The sequence below is a fragment of the Onychostoma macrolepis genome, chromosome 10 (assembly GCF_012432095.1).
Source record: "Onychostoma macrolepis isolate SWU-2019 chromosome 10, ASM1243209v1, whole genome shotgun sequence".
Classification (NCBI taxonomy): domain Eukaryota; kingdom Metazoa; phylum Chordata; class Actinopteri; order Cypriniformes; family Cyprinidae; genus Onychostoma; species Onychostoma macrolepis.
Genome location: NC_081164.1, coordinates 20,090,764 through 20,108,992, shown reverse-complemented (window position 1 = coordinate 20,108,992; position 18,229 = coordinate 20,090,764). Strand labels below are relative to the sequence as shown.

Below are 18,229 nucleotides of genomic sequence, written 5' to 3'. Positions count from 1 at the left end.
GTATTTATTTGATCAAAATACAGAAAAAAAATCCCCAGTAATATTGTGAACTCTTAGGCTATTGCAATTTCTAATATTGGTTTTCTATTTTAATATATTTTAAAATATAGTGTATTCCTGTAAAGCAGAGCTGAATTTTCAGCATCATTACTCCAATCTTCAGTGTCACATGAACCTTCAGAAATCATTCTAATATTCTGATTTATTATCAGTGTTGAAACTGTTGTGCTGCTTAATATTTTTTGGAACTTTTTTTTCTTTGATTCTTTGATTAGGCTAATAAAAAGTTAAAAAGAACAGCATTAATTAAAAATATAAATATTTTCTAACAATATAAGTCTTTACTATCACTTTTGATCCATTTAACACATCCTTGCTGAATAAAAGTATTAATAAAAAATAAAAAAAATGAGAAAGAAAAAAATTTACTGACCCCAGACTTTTGAATAGTAGTGTATATTGTAACACAAAATTTCTATTTTGAATAAACACTGTTCTTTTTAACTTTTTATTTCTCAAAGAATCCTGAAAAATATCACAGGTCCCATAAAATATTAAGTAGCACAACCTTTTTAAACATTGATTATAAATTAGCACATTAGAATGATTTCTGAAGGATCATGTGACACTGAAAATTCAGCTTTGATTCACAGGAATAAATTATATTTTACAGTATATTAAAATAGAAAACTTTTATTTTAAATTGTAATAATATTTCACAATATTATTTTGTGAAATAATATTCCGTATTTTTTATCAAACAGATACAGCCTTGATGAGCCTAAGAAACTTCTTTTAAAAAAAAATTTACTGAGCCCAAACTTTTGAACGGCATGTATTGTACTGTAAAAATGTTTTCTCAGATAACCTAAAATGTGCATCATTTATAAATCAAATATAAATAGCACATTAAAGTTAAAAGTTACACACGCGCGGTATAAAGAATATTTTTGCTCAGGTGCCCGAAATGTCCGCCCAATAGAGAAAAATTTTGCTCAGCAAGAAAAAAATTAAAGGGAACATTGATCCTACGTCATCTACCGGAAAGGCTTCCACCTACGATAGTTAGGAGAAGTGAAAGAAAGGTGTTTATAACGTTTTAAATATGGATATTTTTCTTACAAAAACACATCGATTTGCTACAGAAGGCCTTTATTCACCCCCCAGAGTTGTGTGAGGCATGTTTTAATATGGATGGAAGCACTTTATTTGACTACTTTTGGACCGTTGAACAAAAACACCCGCCCACTCCATTATAAAGCTTGGAAGAGCAAAGAAAATTTTTTATATAACTCAGACTGGATTTGTCTAAAAGAAGTCAGTCATATACACCTAGGATGCCTTGAGGGTGAGTAAAACATGGACTAATTTTCATTTTTGGGTGAACTAACCCTTTAAAGTACACTGCCCTGCATCACATTTGCCAAGTAATATTCAATACTTGTTTCTAACTAATTTTTGGTGCTGATTCCAAAAATAGTGTCTGTTTTGCTCAAGCATGTCACACTCCCTCATAATAAAATTACATGCACTTAATGGCATTTTTGCTTTAGACAACTATTTATGAGGTAAAGAAAGATTTTATTATCAACAAAAAACTGCCACAAAGACATGACTATTTGTTTAATTCTTAGCCAATTTGCACATGTATTAATAATTATGAAGAAATTTTCACTTGTTCCATTTTCTGTCATTTTTAAGCTTAACATCCTTTAAACATCTCTTTTTGTGTTTAAAAAGAAAACACAAAGTCATACAGGTCTGAAACAGCATGAGGGCGAGTAATTGATGACAGATTTTTCATTTTTGGCTGAACCGTGCCTTTAAGACTGGATTAGACACAAGGAGGCCCACGGTCACACACGCTGACCCGGCCCAGATCTCAACCTTGTAACACCACAAGAGGAAAAACAGCAAAGATTAAGAATTCATAGAGCGTTGAACAGGCTTATTGCCTCACAGGAGCAGGCCGGTGTTATTGCAAAGCCCTTAGGACTTAAAAGTTTCCATCAAAACAAATGGATAAAGCATACAAAGCTCCGTAACACTTTTTCATGAGCTCCTCTGGAGAGAGAATAACCAATAAAATTATGCCTACAGCAAGACAAAGCAAAACAACCAAAACACATATGTATATGGTCTTTGCTGGTATAGTATTCGAGCTGCCCAGAATGGCCTGTGATATTTTTTTTGATTACATTTCAGGGAAAGACACTTCTTGAAGCGTGAGGTTAATCAATATGCCCGTATTGATTCAGAAACCTGGTAGAGTCCTTAAAGCAAATCACACGAGCTCATGTGCCCTGAGTCTGTCATCTATTGATGAGAGAGAAAAAATGATGAGAGCGATTCAAGATCATCTCTCCTGATTACGACGCCCATATCTCCGAGGGTCATAGAGCATGTCTCGGTTATTGCAAAGCTAAACAGTGTAGAAAACATCCCCTTTAGCCTGAGTGAAATGTGGCCTGATCCTGCTTTTGAGAGCCTCTTCCAGCTCTTGTGAGTCAAAGCAATCAAAAGTCGTAGCAAATGAGAATTCGCTGAAGGGTCTTGATCAGACCGACAGACTGAATATAAACAAACAAAGCGTTAAAAATATTTACCATTGACAGTAAGCGTGACCTCCTTCTCTCCCACTCCCACTCGCGGCACCACAGCTCGGCATACATATTTCCCAGCGTCCTCCTGTCTCACTGCCTTCAGTGTCAAGGTGTTTTCATTGCTTAGTACCTGCAAGGTAACAGATGTTTGAAAAAAAAAACAGAAAAAAAACAACGCCACAGTCTGAGTAAACTTTGTAGACATCATTAAAAAGTTCTCACTTGCTCGTCTTTTATATGAATACATGAAGCAGAACTGCATCTATAATTAGCTATCATTGTAGTCACAAATACAGCTTCTTTCTTGAGTTTTGACATCGGTTGCACGATCCTAACAGATGACGACCCAAACAAACACAATGTGCTCTACTGAGGGTCCATTAGCCCTTGAAACTCAACTGTCACAGCTGTTATCATCATCAAAAACAGATCACTCACATGTGTGTGTCTGATACATTAATCACACCCAGATGGAGAACTGAATAAAATTCTATAAGTCAGGGTTGTGTGCCATTCAGAATTTAAGTGAGAATGCATTTTAAATTTCAATAAATTCCTGAACTTGAATTGATGTAGCAAATAGAATGCAGAATTGAAATTTGAATTAAAATAGGAAGGGAGTAGATTTAAATGAACATTTTAAATTATTATATATATTTTTTAATATAACTATAATTTTTGGTTCGACAAAGCCTTGTTTGAAAGTTTTGGAAATAGTTAGAAAACTTGCAGATTTCAGAATATTTCAGGAGTTTTTTATTGTTAACTAAAAATACATTTATATATAAAATACAAATATTAGATGAAAAAATTTCTAAATGTTGCACCTGTTTAATGAGTGGGTAGATGACATGAAGTGGGCTGTGTTTAGTTGCACTGTAAATAAATGAGCGTGAGCCAATAAAAGAGAGTCAATTTTTGCAAATCCCTGGTTTATGAGCAGTGCAGAGCAAAGTACATACAACTCCATGGCCCCTTTTCATCCAGACGATGGTGAGCGAAGGGTTTCCAATCCAAGCGCAACTGAACACGGCATCAGATCCCCGATCCACCTGAAGGCTCTGGGGTTCAGCAGCCAGACGGGGCCCGACTACAACAAAAATACAAACACAAATTCATTCACTTTTGGTATATGCAAAAGAACATTCATGAAAGAAAGTCATAAGAGTTTGAAATGACAAAACATCCTTGAATTAATCATTTTTCAATAAACTATTCCTTTAAGATATCAAAAAAAAAGAAATCTATCTACGTATATGCAGCATTTAGACTCACAGTAAACATCCACATTACGGCTGATGTTGGTGCTGCCCAGGGCATTGGTCACCTCACAGGATACTGGCTCGGTGAAGAAGGAATGATCAACCAGCACCTCATAAGTATCTCCCGTTACGTCTGTGATCATGCTTCCCCCCTTCGCCCATCTAATTATCCATCAGAGACAAAAACAGAGCAAGAAAATGAACAACCCTGATGGACGTTGCCAAGGCTTTTTTCCCAGATCTCATCTAAAGATCAAAGGCGACAAGAGAGGTGTTTTTTCACAGGCAAATAACTGAGATCATGTCTTATTTGCATGGTGTACTGAAACAACAAAAGCATCCTTCAGAGAGTCTAACGTAATTTTCAGGACACCACATGTGTTTTGTTTTTTTTGTTTTTTTTCTCGAGCCTTTTCATTTTCGTGCTGTCGGCAGGCCTTGTCTTCTTTGGCGGAAGAATAACAGGAACACATTAAGAGGTTTTTAGATGCTGCCTCTCTCATTGGCACCCTTTGATGTTGCGGTCATTATAGTGAAATGTGAAGAGGAAAGTGAGAAACCACGGACTACGCAAGCGAACGCTGCTGCTCCAGATACAGACAAGAAGATCAAGCACTGAGCAGATGGACTTTTGTTTGCATCTGTGAAGCTAAAGTGGACAGTGTTACATAAATAAAAAGAATTTGGCATAATAAATGTACTCGACACATCTGTGTGTATTTTTTATCTCTTTCATTGGCAGTTGGCAGAGTGTAACAAAAAGTTTAAAAAAAATCTTGCAAACTGTCTTTGCAATATTTTCTAAATAAATGAGGTGTCAAATGCAAAGTATATCTTTATTATCATTATAATATCTTACCTAATATATATTCATGATTCTTTGATAAATATAAAGTTCAAAAGAACAGCATTTATCTGAAACAAATATTTTTTTCACTTTTGATCAATTTAATGGATCCCTGCTAAATTTTACTGTAAAAATATTACTTCTGAAGTTGTGATGTTTCCATGCAAAAATCAATAGAAAATAAGACATACATTGGTTGCCCTGACAACAGCAAATTTTAAGAATTGTATTTTAACTGCTGGTCCAATGGATGTCTTTTGCTCATTGTTTTCTCTGAGTCTCATGCAATCACCGTTTCATTTTTAAAGTGACCTGTCTAAATAAAACTAGTTCTAAAAATGCATCTCAAGATGCATTCAGTTCCATTTCGCTGCACTTCGCCTAGTTGCTTTGGAACGGAAGAACAAGTCCTTTGCGAATGCCACCTCACTCATTCACGCATCTGTTCTCACCAGCAGCTCTACATGTGCACTTAAATAGAACCAAGACTCAAACTCACACTGCCTAAATGCACACCAAGGCTCAATGTGTTTCTGTTCTGACCCGCAAACTTTCTTTTCTACAGAGTTTCCTCTGGGTTCCTTTTGGGGACGGCAGCCTCCACGTGAACTCAAACACATGAGAGAGATCCACACTCAGGACAGAGCTGATGGCTTCTCCTGTCAGTCTCAGGTGAAAACAGTCTGACCAACTGAAAATATGGCAAGAATTGGAGAGGGGGAAAAAAGAGGTCAGGAGACATATTCTATCCGCAGAGATGGACAGATATCCTTGTCATTCAAATGTATGGGAATGTAAATGTGTAGCTAATCCAGTGGCAATTGATTAACCATCAAAAGCGTCAAACATGAAGAGATTACTCCGGATCACAGCAGGTCTCACACAGATTCAAACGAACACCGGAAAAGGCTTATTACATCCTGTTAGGAAAATTCAATTTCATCAATTCCAATGGTGCCAATAGTCAGCGTAAGCTGTTTATGAAATTATTTTAATCCTGTATTTGGTGCTAAAATAGGAAAATTGCTGTGAACAATTTCCATGGATCTTTGACATTTAAGTGATTAACTGTCTTACTTTAATTTAATCAAGACCCAGAGCAGTTTGAGAAATTACAGCGTCCTCCTGCCAGGGAGACACTTTTTTGGCTCAGACGAGGGTTGAATCTTGACACATTCAAAGATAAAAACATTGTGTTATACGCAGAGCTGTGACAACTTTATCTCGGAAAGGGACATGAGAATAAAACAGTAAAGTAACCACAAATAAAACATCAGAAAAAGACGTCAAAACCTCAGCCAGAAAGACAAACCGGGCTCTCAAGCCTTCACTATACACAGATCAAATCCATGTGCTTGTTGCTTTCTTTACATTATTCAACAGCAATAGTATATGTACAAACCCTAGAATACAAAAAGAATCCTCTGAAGGTGTAAGCCGATACAACACCCGTGGAAAAGAAATTGTTTGTTTTTTAAGATTCCGCAGGAGGGCTGTCTGTGATCGGCCGCATTTTGAATTAAAACACTGGGTGGTACAAACCGTCTCCGCCAAAACAAGCAATCAGCCACGTGGACACTGATGCCCACCGATGCTAAGCTGCAAAGCCACATGTTCACATCAAACATTTGACACGCCCAACAGAGCGTCTTCCATTAGACACTTCAGAGGTGACAAATGAGGATAAGACAAGACAAATCACCTACGCCAGAACAAAGCCGCCAACACCAGCGCTGACAGAAAGCCCCCGGAGGGACACGAAGCACATACTTTATTCACAGGCAGAAAAGCGACGTGTCTGATTCCATCCATTCACGCCCCACTTTTCCGCTCTGAGAGTTCAAGAAGAAAACAAACAATCGCGGCCAGAATTAAAAGACGCATTCTCTCTTGCTCTTTTCTATAGCAAGGTTGTGGCTACACTTTTGAGCGCGGTGGCTTTTATTGAACTCTTTATGACGGCTTCACATTTCAGGGTGTTATTTGGTGGAGAGAAGTCTAGGTTTAGGATAAACGAAAGGCCACATCCTTTGAAAAGAAAGAACGGAAGTCTTAATGCGATTTCACTGTCACTGTGAATTTCACACGCACTACATCACATACAGATACACTGCATCACTGCAACAATGCGGTGCTTTCTCTACTGAGTTCAGCTTACTGGAATCATAAATGGCAGTTACAGTACTCTCAGCAATTTTATATATGTAGTGATGCTTAAGCAATATCATATGAGCAAGACAATTACAATTTATTACAACAGTTCAATAAACAAAAAGTTAATTAAAGTTACATTTCTTACAAGTTGTTCATTACTTTCTCTATTTTTGCTCCACAAATGAAATTAATTTTAATCAAAGCCACAACAGAATTGTGATCAACACACTGTTTTGAACAGTGAATGATTCAACGACTTGTTTTATTCCTGAATGAATCAGTGTTTGAATGAATAGGTTGACTGAATTATTGAATGACTCGCTCATTAAGATGATCACTTATTGCCACCTACTGGTGTAACAATGTAAATGCACATTTGTAAAATACTTTTGTTAATAAATAATAGTTATATAAATATTAAATAATATTTAAATAGTAACTACTATGTAAAACAAGTGTCCATTTAATGCCAGGATATTTATATCCATATCATCAAAAGTCTGAGTCTACACTGAAAATATGTGATTTAAAACACTGAATTTAAATATTGGAAAAAGTTGTGACTTACATGTTTTAAATAGTAGTCTACACTATTTGTAGATCACCAATCGAATCAGGAAATATACGACACTGATCATGAGTTTTTCATTGAAACACAAGATGTTCTGAAATCATTAGGTTCTACACACAAAAAAAGTGCTGTTGTCATTAAAGCAAAAGGGGGACATATTAAATGCTAAGTCATTCAAATAGGACATACAAATTCAAGTCCATTCTGTTCACTCAAATTAAGCTTATAATATAATTTAAAATGAAAAAATGGGTAAAAAGCTACTTTTGCACCCCACTGTATTGGCATCAGCCACTGAAAAATCCATACGAGCTGATCACTAGTGGAGCTGAGATCACGTCACGCCAGATTCCATTAGACATGAAAACTGCTCTGCGAAATTATGAAAAGCAATGAATGAAAAATACTCAGGGTCTTAAATGGCCATCATGACCGCCGAACATAAAGGCTTTATTTCTGCTAATTAATTTACAGCTTCACTAATCACATTTCAAATGCCACAGGAGGACAGTGATGTGTTTTATTTCTGCGAGCGGCTGGACTGGATGCCTCCAATAAGAAATGTTACATTTTGTCTTACAAAAAAACAAAACAAAACAAAGTTAAATTAATTTCCATATTTATGTAAACAAAATGAACATGAATAAAATATTGGCTAATGAAAATAATCCTTCCTCTTTCTAGTGAGGCAGCTCTAATCCTCTCAGAGGAACGGTGTAATGCCCACAGGAAATCTCCCGCAATCAGTAATGACTTTCTTCGTAATTAGTTGGGCTTCTGTGTTCCTGCAGTGTGAATTCAAATTCTGTGTTTCTCCAAGAAGCCAGTCTCCGTGTGGAGACGTTCCTCGCGCTTGATTGATGATTTCATGACATTACATTTGGCCGAGGGTTCGGTCTGTGGCACAGCGTGCGTCTGAAGCCTGCTGCAGTGGGTCAAGGGACAGGAGACACACAGTGTCCTCTGAGCTTTGGAGATTCTTTGTCCAGCTGGCTGAGGGCACAGGCACAAGAGTCTGGTGTGTGCTTCTTTAGACCTCTCTGGCATGAATAATGTATGAAACTCTGATGGGGCGGCTGGTGAGATCATCTCTCGCTCTACGCTGATTAAAAAGATGTTATGTGTGACACTGTCTCTCTCTATATGCTGAAGACTTTTCAGAGAAATCACAAAACAAAACGTAAAAAAATAAAATAAAAAACGTGTTCCTGACCAACAGATTACGTCTGAAACAGTGGAAGTTTTCAGGATGAAATGATCAAAAACAAATGAGCACTTGAATGATTCCCTTAATAATTATATCATATTATTAATAAATATAATTATTAATTTCATATATTAAAATATTAAATGATTTTTTAAAATAAATATATAACTATTAAATTGTTATAATATATTATATATAATATACAATATATTATTAAAAGTTTTTACTTTGGGGCCAGTAAGATTTTATTTTATTTTTAATTTTTTTTGATGTTTGGAAGAAGTCTGTTCAAGTAAAAATGAATTTTAATATATTTTAAAATGTATTTATTCCTTTAATCAAGCTGAAGTTTCAGCATCATTACAACAGTCTTCACACTTCAGTCTTACATGATTCTTCAGAAATCATTCTAATATGCTGATTTGCAGCTCAAAAAATATTTCTTGCTCAAGAGACATAAAAAAAACATACTGAGTCCAAACTTTTGAACAGTAGTGCATATGAAGTTTATTTGCACAAAAAGATAAACGCCACAAAAAAAAAAAAACTGAGTGTCGTGCATTATTCTCAACATATAGCGCGATCTGAACACTAAAGACTAAACACGTTTCGTCAAAAAGCCGGTATTGTCCACTTTCAAGGCATTGCGATTTCACGTTTTACTGCAGAAGCCAAGTCCAGGCCAAGTCCATAAATCAATTTTAGCGAATCAGCGCGCTGTATTCAAGTCAGGTGACAAGGCTACTTTCACTTTGAAAAGACACGCTAGCTAAGAGGAGTTTTGTCAAAGCTGACTAAAAGTGATTGAGGATGGATAATTTCGACGAATTTAATGAACCGGTGATATCTTCTTCAGGGCGTAAAGGCAAATAAAAGAAACTTTTTCACAGAACCTTGCAAAAGCAGCAAGCATACCATACAGTATATGATCACAACAACAACAACAACAACAACGTTTGTCAGGCATCTACATTGTCATCTGAAGAGATTACAAAGATTAAACAAGTGTTCTAAAACATGAAATGTGGAGTTATCTGCTTTTGCCAAAAAACGACTGTTGGAGTTATCTGCTTTTGCTATAAAATAAACTTTTAATATGTAAAAAAATCATACTTTCAATTAACTTTAATTCTGTAAATTACCTGTATTTGTTTAAGTATATTATTACTTAATCAAAACAACCCAACTGCAGTTTGATTGATATTGACTGCAGTTTGATTGATATTGATTGAAAAATAAAAAATAAAATAATAAAAAAACGTGATTTCTGAAAATAAATAAAAATGGAGTTATCGGGTTTTGCAAATTAACTCTTCATATGTATCAAAACATACGCATTCATTTAATAAAAATTGATAAAATAACTAAAAAAGTTCATTATAATCAAATAAAAATACTGGATCACAATTGAATTATTATTCATAAACTAAGCTTTCACCACATTGTGATGCTACAAACCAGAAAAGAGCCACTGCCCACACCATTTTTTTTTTTTAAACAAAGTAATGTAAAAGTAAAGTGTACAGAAACAAACAGGAATTTTAAATTACAACATTTGCATTTTTGGGCGGTTTTAGAGCACAAGCTCTCAATGTGTCACATCATGCCTCAGTTGCTATTTCCATACAATCACGTGTTTAAGCAAAAACACATTAATTTATCATGCTGCTTTGCATGCATACGTGATGAACATGTGTTCGCATGTGAAATTCATGTGGTTTTTCTGTGAAGGCATCAGGAGAAAAACATCAGGAGAGTGAAAGAATGAGGTTCCGAGAAAGAAAACCAGTTTTTGGTCTATGTGTGTGTGTGTGTGTGAGAGAGAGCTCTCACCTGTAATGAGTGACAGGGGGATTCGCTTTAGCAGCACAGTGGAACTTGACCAGATTTCCTTCCAGAACAGGCTGCGGTTCCACAGAGAGGTTCACCAGTGGGAAATCTGGAGGAGCAGAGAGGGCCGGTCAACTTCATCTTACCCACAAAACACTCATTAATAAACACTCGTCAGAAAGATTAATTGCGGATTAAAGAACAAACTAAAAATACTCTAAAAAGTGGGAACGGCTTGATTATTCTTTTTCTCGGTAATGGGAGCTACTTTGCATTAAGATTAATTGGCGCTGTAACTTGCCTTCTAATTGCTGAATTAGAATTTAAACCACTTTTAAAATGAGCATGATTAAAGAGAGTTTTCGGCGAAATGAACAAATAGATTGATTACACGAATTAAACAAACAGCGGCTAAATTCACATTAAGCAAAAGCGATATTTACCCCCAGACTTTTTATCGAGCCATTTCAGACGACAATTACATTTTATTTAGTTGAGTTTAATGCGGTGCTGGAATTCTCGTTAAAAACTGGCAGTGTCAATTAAAACTAAAGAAAGTTTGAAATATGCTTGAAATTTATAGGATGGACCAAGGCTATCCCACTTTGCTAGAGTTGGCTTCCGTTCACTCCTTCCCAATTACACACACCCAAACCCGAACAGACAGACAGGACTGACAGCAGATAGACAGGAAGTGACAGCGGACAGACAGGCGCTGACACGCTCAGAGCCGAAGGAACTGTCTGTGAAAGCAGGATTGTGCCGTGTGTTTGTTTGGACACAGGGCATGTTGGACATTAACTAGGCCAGCGGTAGAAACATCAGCGACATGCCGACAAATCACAGCGATTCCAGACAACAGTGGTTCCTCCTGCTGTTTTCCCCCCCAAAATCCTGAAACTTTAATATGGGAAAAGCTCCTACAATCTGCCCCAGTCCTGTCAAAGCGCAGTGGACAGATCTGTCACCTCCCACAGGTCTGAATGTGATTAGAGGCCTCTGGAAAGCCCAGACACAGCGCTGGGTCTGATTTCTCATTAGCAGTCTGTTCCCGTCACTCGCCCAACGTATTTGTACCTGGGACAGATGTTTCATTCATAATGCCTTATGGCGCGGGACTAGTCATTTAAAACTAACCTGCAGCTTTTCTACAAAACACTGAAAGGAAAAAGCAGCACATTCCAACGTATTAGAGAAACAATAACAGCAATATAGCGTGAGCAGTTAGCAAATGAGAAACGGACTACTTGCACAACTTCTTCCACGTTCTATTTATTACTCCTCAAGCCCGGTACAAACCAAGCCGATGGCAACAAACGAGTGGCGACGAATGTAGACTGCGGGGTCGGCTCATGTTGGTAGCGTCTGGGTCCAAAGTTGCCACCAAGCCAACGCTCAATACCCGACGGCCAAGTAGCATGTCCGTTCTGCGCCTTTCTCGCACACTGGTTCGCCAACTGAACAGCCAATCAGAATGATCAGATGGCCCGACTGACCGACGAGCTCCGACGCCGAAAAAAAGCCGACGAGGACCAACTTCAGCCGACAGCGCGGAACACACTGAGAAAACTTAGTCGGCCGACGAACAAAAACTACCCGGCTTGGTGTGTACCAAGATGTTCAGATGTTTCTGTTCGGTGCACCATGTAACTCATGAGAATGCAGATTATCACTACTTTTAAGGCCTGTCAGTTGATTAAAACAGTGAATTGTGTTCTCTGCGTTAACACAAATTACCTTGAACCAGCTGAAATGTTAAATTGTAATTTTCAACCGTTCATCACCGTAAAAAAAAGATTTTTCAAATCTATAAATAAAACAAAGAATACTGGAGCATGGTTTACAAGAAAATACTATTGCAGTCTTTCTACTGTTCTTCAAAATATCACATTTAATTCTGTGTTAGGCTACTTGCGTTTATTTGTAATTAATTGTGAAATTTATTAGTAATTTGAGTGAAAATTTTTCTACACCATTTTTTTACACTCTGTGTACATTTTGAGTGTCTATTTATAAATGAATTTTACTGATAAACAAGTTTTAAATGTGTGCATTGGTGCTTTTATTCCAGTCTATTAAAATAGCTGAATGAATGTTAAATACATGTATCTAGCTAAAAATATGTAATTAATCTTAAACAATAACATGTAGACAATGCTATTATTTAAGGCTGGAATGGACTACACAACTTTTATTATGTCACGAGTCTCAGTGCAATTAGTCCACATGAGTTTCTACGAAAGCATACCAGGTCCTCAGATGGTACAGAATCAACATTGATTTGTGGTCATTCATTTTAAATGCAGTTTGCACTGGACTGAAGAATCATTGGGATTTAGGGGGGTTTCTAGGTTTCTGTAAATCTGAAAAAGAATTGCATGCAAATATGCATCCAAAACCTCGACGTCCTCTAAACGTAGAGGCATGCATCTATTTTGGATGGAGGACTCGAGGGGGATGCGAGTGAGTATTTCCTTGAGCTTGATAAAGCACCTCTTGTCAGTTTCCTTTGTGTGGAGTGAGTGTGTTCACCCGACAGGAGCTCATGAGAGGCCTCCAGACGCGTCTCCATGTGCACATGTGGTCATTAATTATTCCTAACAAACAGCATTGTTTCAAACCCACTCTTATTTACAAGGCAATTACTTTGAGAAGCGGAGAACCACTCTCCTGGGTGCTAATTCTTAAACGAACCAGTACGCCAAGGCCCACAAGCTAACGGCGCGAAAGATCTTCACACCACGTTCGATCAAAGGGTCAGACGGCATTATCGGCAGCACTTGCTATGAAGAATATTAGCCGCCTTTACCATAAAGCCAAATCTCTTTAGAGTCATAAGAGGGAGGAAAACCGAAAGGGGATAAAGTGAAGTGTGGACACGGATTGATGTGGGTTGCTAGCTTTGAGAATGCTTTTATGAAATATGAAACATGTTGTTTAATGGGGAAGTTTTAATTACTGAATGTGGTTCAGAGGCACTGATGACCTTTAAAGAGAGAACATGTGAATGGAAGAAGGAGAGTGTTGGAGATGTGAATGTCAACACCTTGCAGATTAATTTGTGCATAGTTCTAGACTATGAAGATTGGTTGAGTCCAGAGATCCTTATCGAATGGTGTTGTGAGAAGAGGAACCACCAAGAAACTTCTCAAAATTTCCATTACTGACCATTGTCAAGTCATTTTTTTAAACGTCCGCTTCCATGGAAATAATCAATGGAATCTAGAGTAGAAGTCTCAAAGCGTGTCAGACTAATTAAAAAGTAGCACCCATATCAATGAGGAATGATACGAACCCTTAACTCTGGCACACTGGAAGACCATCTGCTCAGGGCCAAACTAATTAAATAAATGCACAGAGAAAGAAATGGTTTCCCTGCTGAACAGATTGGCTAAAACCACTCTGACTTTACAAAATGGACCTGGTTGGTTTATTCTGGTTTGATGTTGGTACAGCTGATTTCATGAAGAATTCCATCTGCACATTTAGTCCACCTGAGCATTTCTGGTGCCTGAAAGAACTTTTAGCTTTCAGTGAAGGATTAAATCCCACAAAATTTCTATATTATGTGCACTGTCCATCATATTACCACCATTGTGCTAAACTACACATCTCAATTTACATTTAATAATATATATTAGTACTGTCAAACGATTAATCGCATCCAAAATAAAAGTTTTGTTGACATACACAGTACACACACATACTGTGTAGGAGAGACAGAGACGAGGATTAAACAAATAGTCTTTATTATATTCCAGAACAAAGGGGTAATCCACAAGGAAACAGCAGAGACACACGAGCAAGACGATAGAGACCCAACAAACAGACTGAACAGAATGGGGCTTAAATGCACAGGATGGCGATGGACAGACAGATGCAGGGAATCAACTAATAATCAAACTAAACGAGGACAGGAACATGACCAAATAAAAGGACAAACAGGAAAGGGGGCTAAACACGACAAAAACAGTCCAGAATCCTGACATTACTCCCCCTCCCGGAAGGTGCATCCTCACACCATAGCTACCACAGAGGGAGGGATGGGTGGAAACTTGGGAGGAGGACGGACACGCGGGAGGGGGCCTGCTGACAGAGACCGGGGGAGGAGACAGGAGGGACCCGGAGCAGGAGGAACACAGCAGGTCCCAGGCCACAACCATAACAGCAGACCACAGTGGAGTCGACGGTGGGAGGAGCCATGGAGGAGGGATGGCCGCCGACTCCAGGGAGCCGACCAACGGCAGCAGAGCAGGTGGAGGAGGAGCCCGAGGCAGAGACGGAAAGCCAACGAGCCAAGGGGATGCCAAGGATCCGGGGGGCCAGGGTGGAGCCAAGGGTTCTAGTGACCAAGGTGGAGGTGGAGATCCGGAGATCAGCAGTGGAGCCGGAGCTACTGAGGGCCAAGGTGGAGCTGGCAGGAGGAAGGAGCCCAACGGAGCGACGATGCGCAGCCAGAGGAGAGGAATCCAGATGGCGGGTCGACGCCCGACCAAGGCGGAGCCGGAGGGACGAGGGAGCCCAGTGGAGCTGGTGGATCGACGGGTGATGGTGGAGGCGAGGGAGCTAGGAGCTGAGGTGGAGCCGCTGGGTCTACAGGCCGAGGCGGAGTCCAGGCCTTGGAGGCTGGAGGTGGGGGATACTCAAACCATGGCGACACTGGAGGATGGCAGTACCGTGGGGATCACACTGTAATGATGGTGGGCTGAGGGTGAGCAGAGGGGCTGCCAGACGACAGCAGTGGAGGAGGTAGGAGCGGGTGGGAGGGCGGGCATTTTCGAGGAGCGGGCACTGGAGGATCGGATCGGATCGCCTCAGGGCTGGACAAGGGAACCAAAGACAAAGGAGGGCTGGACAGGACCAGCGGGGACGACAGAAAGAGGAGAGGGGGCAGTTTCGATCTCCAGATCAATCTCCCGGTCTATCAGATCCCCCTCGAGGTCCAGCAATCCCAGCTGTCTATCAGCTCACCCTCAGCCACGGTGCAGGGGGCGGAGCTCCCTCCGTGCTCACTGTCCATGGCTTGCTCCCTCGTGGTGGGCACTGTCGCCAACTCTCGTACCTGGTCTGACGGGTTGGGCTCAACTTCCAGGGCTATCCTCTGCTCAGTCGCTCGGCAGATCGTGGCGGGAAATGGCTCTCCATCATCGGTGGGCTCGGGCTGATGTGCCGTACTGCGGGGAGATGGTGGGCTGGGCTCTGGGTCAGGAGTGGATCTGGCGAGATCATCCACGGGGCAGATGGTGAGTGGCGATCCTTTTCTCGCCAGAGTCCACTCCACGAAAGTGGAGAAATCCTTTCGAGGACCATCTTCGTCCAGGTAGCTGGTGGCGTTAGCTAACAAGAGGAACAGTCTGGTATGGTCCTTGAGAGATCGGTCCCCTTGCTCTTGCAGGAGGAGGAGGAATTCGGGCCAAGATGAAGGGATCCATGGGGCACAACAGAAAGAAAAACACGGAGAGAAAAACAGGACAAAAAAAAAACAGTGGGGAATAACACAGAATTAACTGTTTAGGTCAGGTCTTCTGTCACACTCTGTGTAGGAGAGACGACGGAGATGAGGATCAAACGAATAGTCTTTATTATATTCCAGAACAAAGGGGTAATCCACAAGGAAACAGCAGAGACACACAAGCAAGACAATAGAGACCCAACAAACACAGACAGAATGGGGCTTAAATGCACAGGATAACGATGGACAGACAGGTGCGGGGAATCAACTAATGATCAAACTAAACGAGGACAGGAACATGACCAAATAAGGACAAACAGGAAGAGAAACAGGGGCCAAACACGACACAAACAGTCCAGAATCCTGACAGTATATTTATTATGTATATATAAATACACACCCATGCATGTATATATTTAAGAAAAATATGTTACGTTTATATATTAAATATATTCACATATAATATAAATTATATGAATATAAGTATATACATGTAAATATTTTCAAAATATATACTGTATGTGTGTGTATTTATATATACATAATAAATATACACAGTACACACATACAGTATATATTATGTAAATAAAAACTTTTATTTTGGATGCGAGTAATCCCGATTAATCATAAATAGGGCAATGCTTTCACAGCCAAGAGCTTATACATGATTAGAAGCAAATGTTTTCTGTCTGGTCTGAAGAGAAGGGCCAGAGTATAGCAGAAATGTGAAAAGCAACACACTTATTTAGGTCACTGGTGACTCATGTACCCACAGATCAGCACTGTTTATTAGCGGTACACTTTGCAAAAACTTCAGACGAAATGAAATCTAAACATTCTCCCATTCCACTGATGAACTCTTGCAACTCCTTCATGTCGCTGTATTAGATCCGGCCAGCGCAATTTATATCTGTTGTTGTTGGGCAATTACCTACAGAGAACGATAAATGGAAAAAACAGCATGCGAGATATAATGAAAGTGTTTTCAGTAAATAATCTCTGTGAACAGTGGAAAACATCTTTTGCCAGCTCTACCACAAAACACATTTACTTCATGGCACCTCACTTAACAGCTGTCTTTTATAAATATTGATGACATGAAGCGTCAGGAAAGCGCCCCTGGTGCCGGTTGGAGCTCCCCATGGGCCGCTGTGGCCCAAAGGTTCTAGCACCTCTCTGCTCTCAGTCATCACTTATTTACCCAGCACATGTTCTTCCAGTGTGTGGCCTACAGCGGGGTCTCCACTTCACTGAACTGCTTCCTCGCGTTAGACCTGCCACATCTCAAACGCCAGAGCGCACGGGCTCAGGTTAGACATGGCGTAAATTATTCTGATAAAGATGGCTACAGGGAAGTTCAAGTGAGCCTCCATGAATCATGAGCTAAATGAATCTTGACAGCAGCAGTTAGCTTATTTATGGCAATTTCACTGACATACACATACACTACCAATCAAAAGTGTGGAATAATTAAGATTTTATGTTTTTAAATGATGTTTCTAATGCTTAAGGCAGAATTTATTTAAATACAGTAAAAACTGTAATATTGTGAAATATTATTACAAATAAATAACTGTCTTTTATTTTAATATATTTTAAAATGTAATTTATTCCTGTGATGGCAAAGCTGAATTTTCAGCCGCAATTATGCCAGTTTTCAGTCACATGAACATGTCACATGATTAGAAATCATTCTAATATGCTGATCTGGTGTTTAATTGTTAATAATTTGTTTTATTATTATTAGTGTTAACAACAGTTTTTGCTGAAAGTTTTTGCATTGATGAATAAAACTAGAACTGCATAGAACTGCATTCATCTGAAACAGAAATATTTTGTAATATTATAAATGTCTTTACTTTCACTTCTGATCAATTTAATGCATCCATGCTTTAAAAAATATATATATATATATATATATATAATAAAAGCACAAAAATAATAAGCAATAAAAAACAGTTTTCAACATTATTAATAATAAGAAATGGTTCTTCAGCAGCAAATCGGAATATTAGAATGATTTCTGAAGGATCATGTGACACTGAAAACTGGAGTAATGGCTGCTGAAAATTCAGCTTTCATCTGTATAAATTACATGTTAAAATACATTAAATTGTAATAATATTTCATAATATTACTGTTTCTGCTGGAGCCTTGGTGAACAAAAGAGATAAAAACATTAAGAAATATTAATTATTCTAAAATTTTTACTGGAAGTGTAGGAGAGCGGATATAAACGAAAATCTGACTCGTTTAACGGTCTCCAATCATGATTAATTAAACAAAGGATTTCACTGGCCCTC

At 38.8% G+C, this 18,229-nt stretch overlaps 1 protein-coding gene across 5 annotated transcripts in view; it reads right to left on the bottom strand.

The window, feature by feature from the left end:
- Positions 1-18,229, bottom strand: part of kirrel3a (kirre like nephrin family adhesion molecule 3a) — a 138,527-nt gene that overhangs the window by 17,420 nt on the left and 102,878 nt on the right. For all 5 annotated transcript variants that reach the window (XR_009273160.1, XM_058789758.1, XM_058789760.1 and 2 more), the window contains exons 6-9: positions 10,478-10,583; positions 3,879-4,027; positions 3,566-3,693; positions 2,607-2,733 (exon numbers count right to left, since the gene is read on the bottom strand). Coding sequence is in view for 4 of the 5 variants with exons in the window: in XM_058789758.1 (XP_058645741.1) it covers positions 2,607-2,733; positions 3,566-3,693; positions 3,879-4,027; positions 10,478-10,583 (510 nt within the window). In the remaining variant the exon portion in view is untranslated. The remainder of the gene's footprint in view (positions 1-2,606; positions 2,734-3,565; positions 3,694-3,878; positions 4,028-10,477; positions 10,584-18,229) is intronic.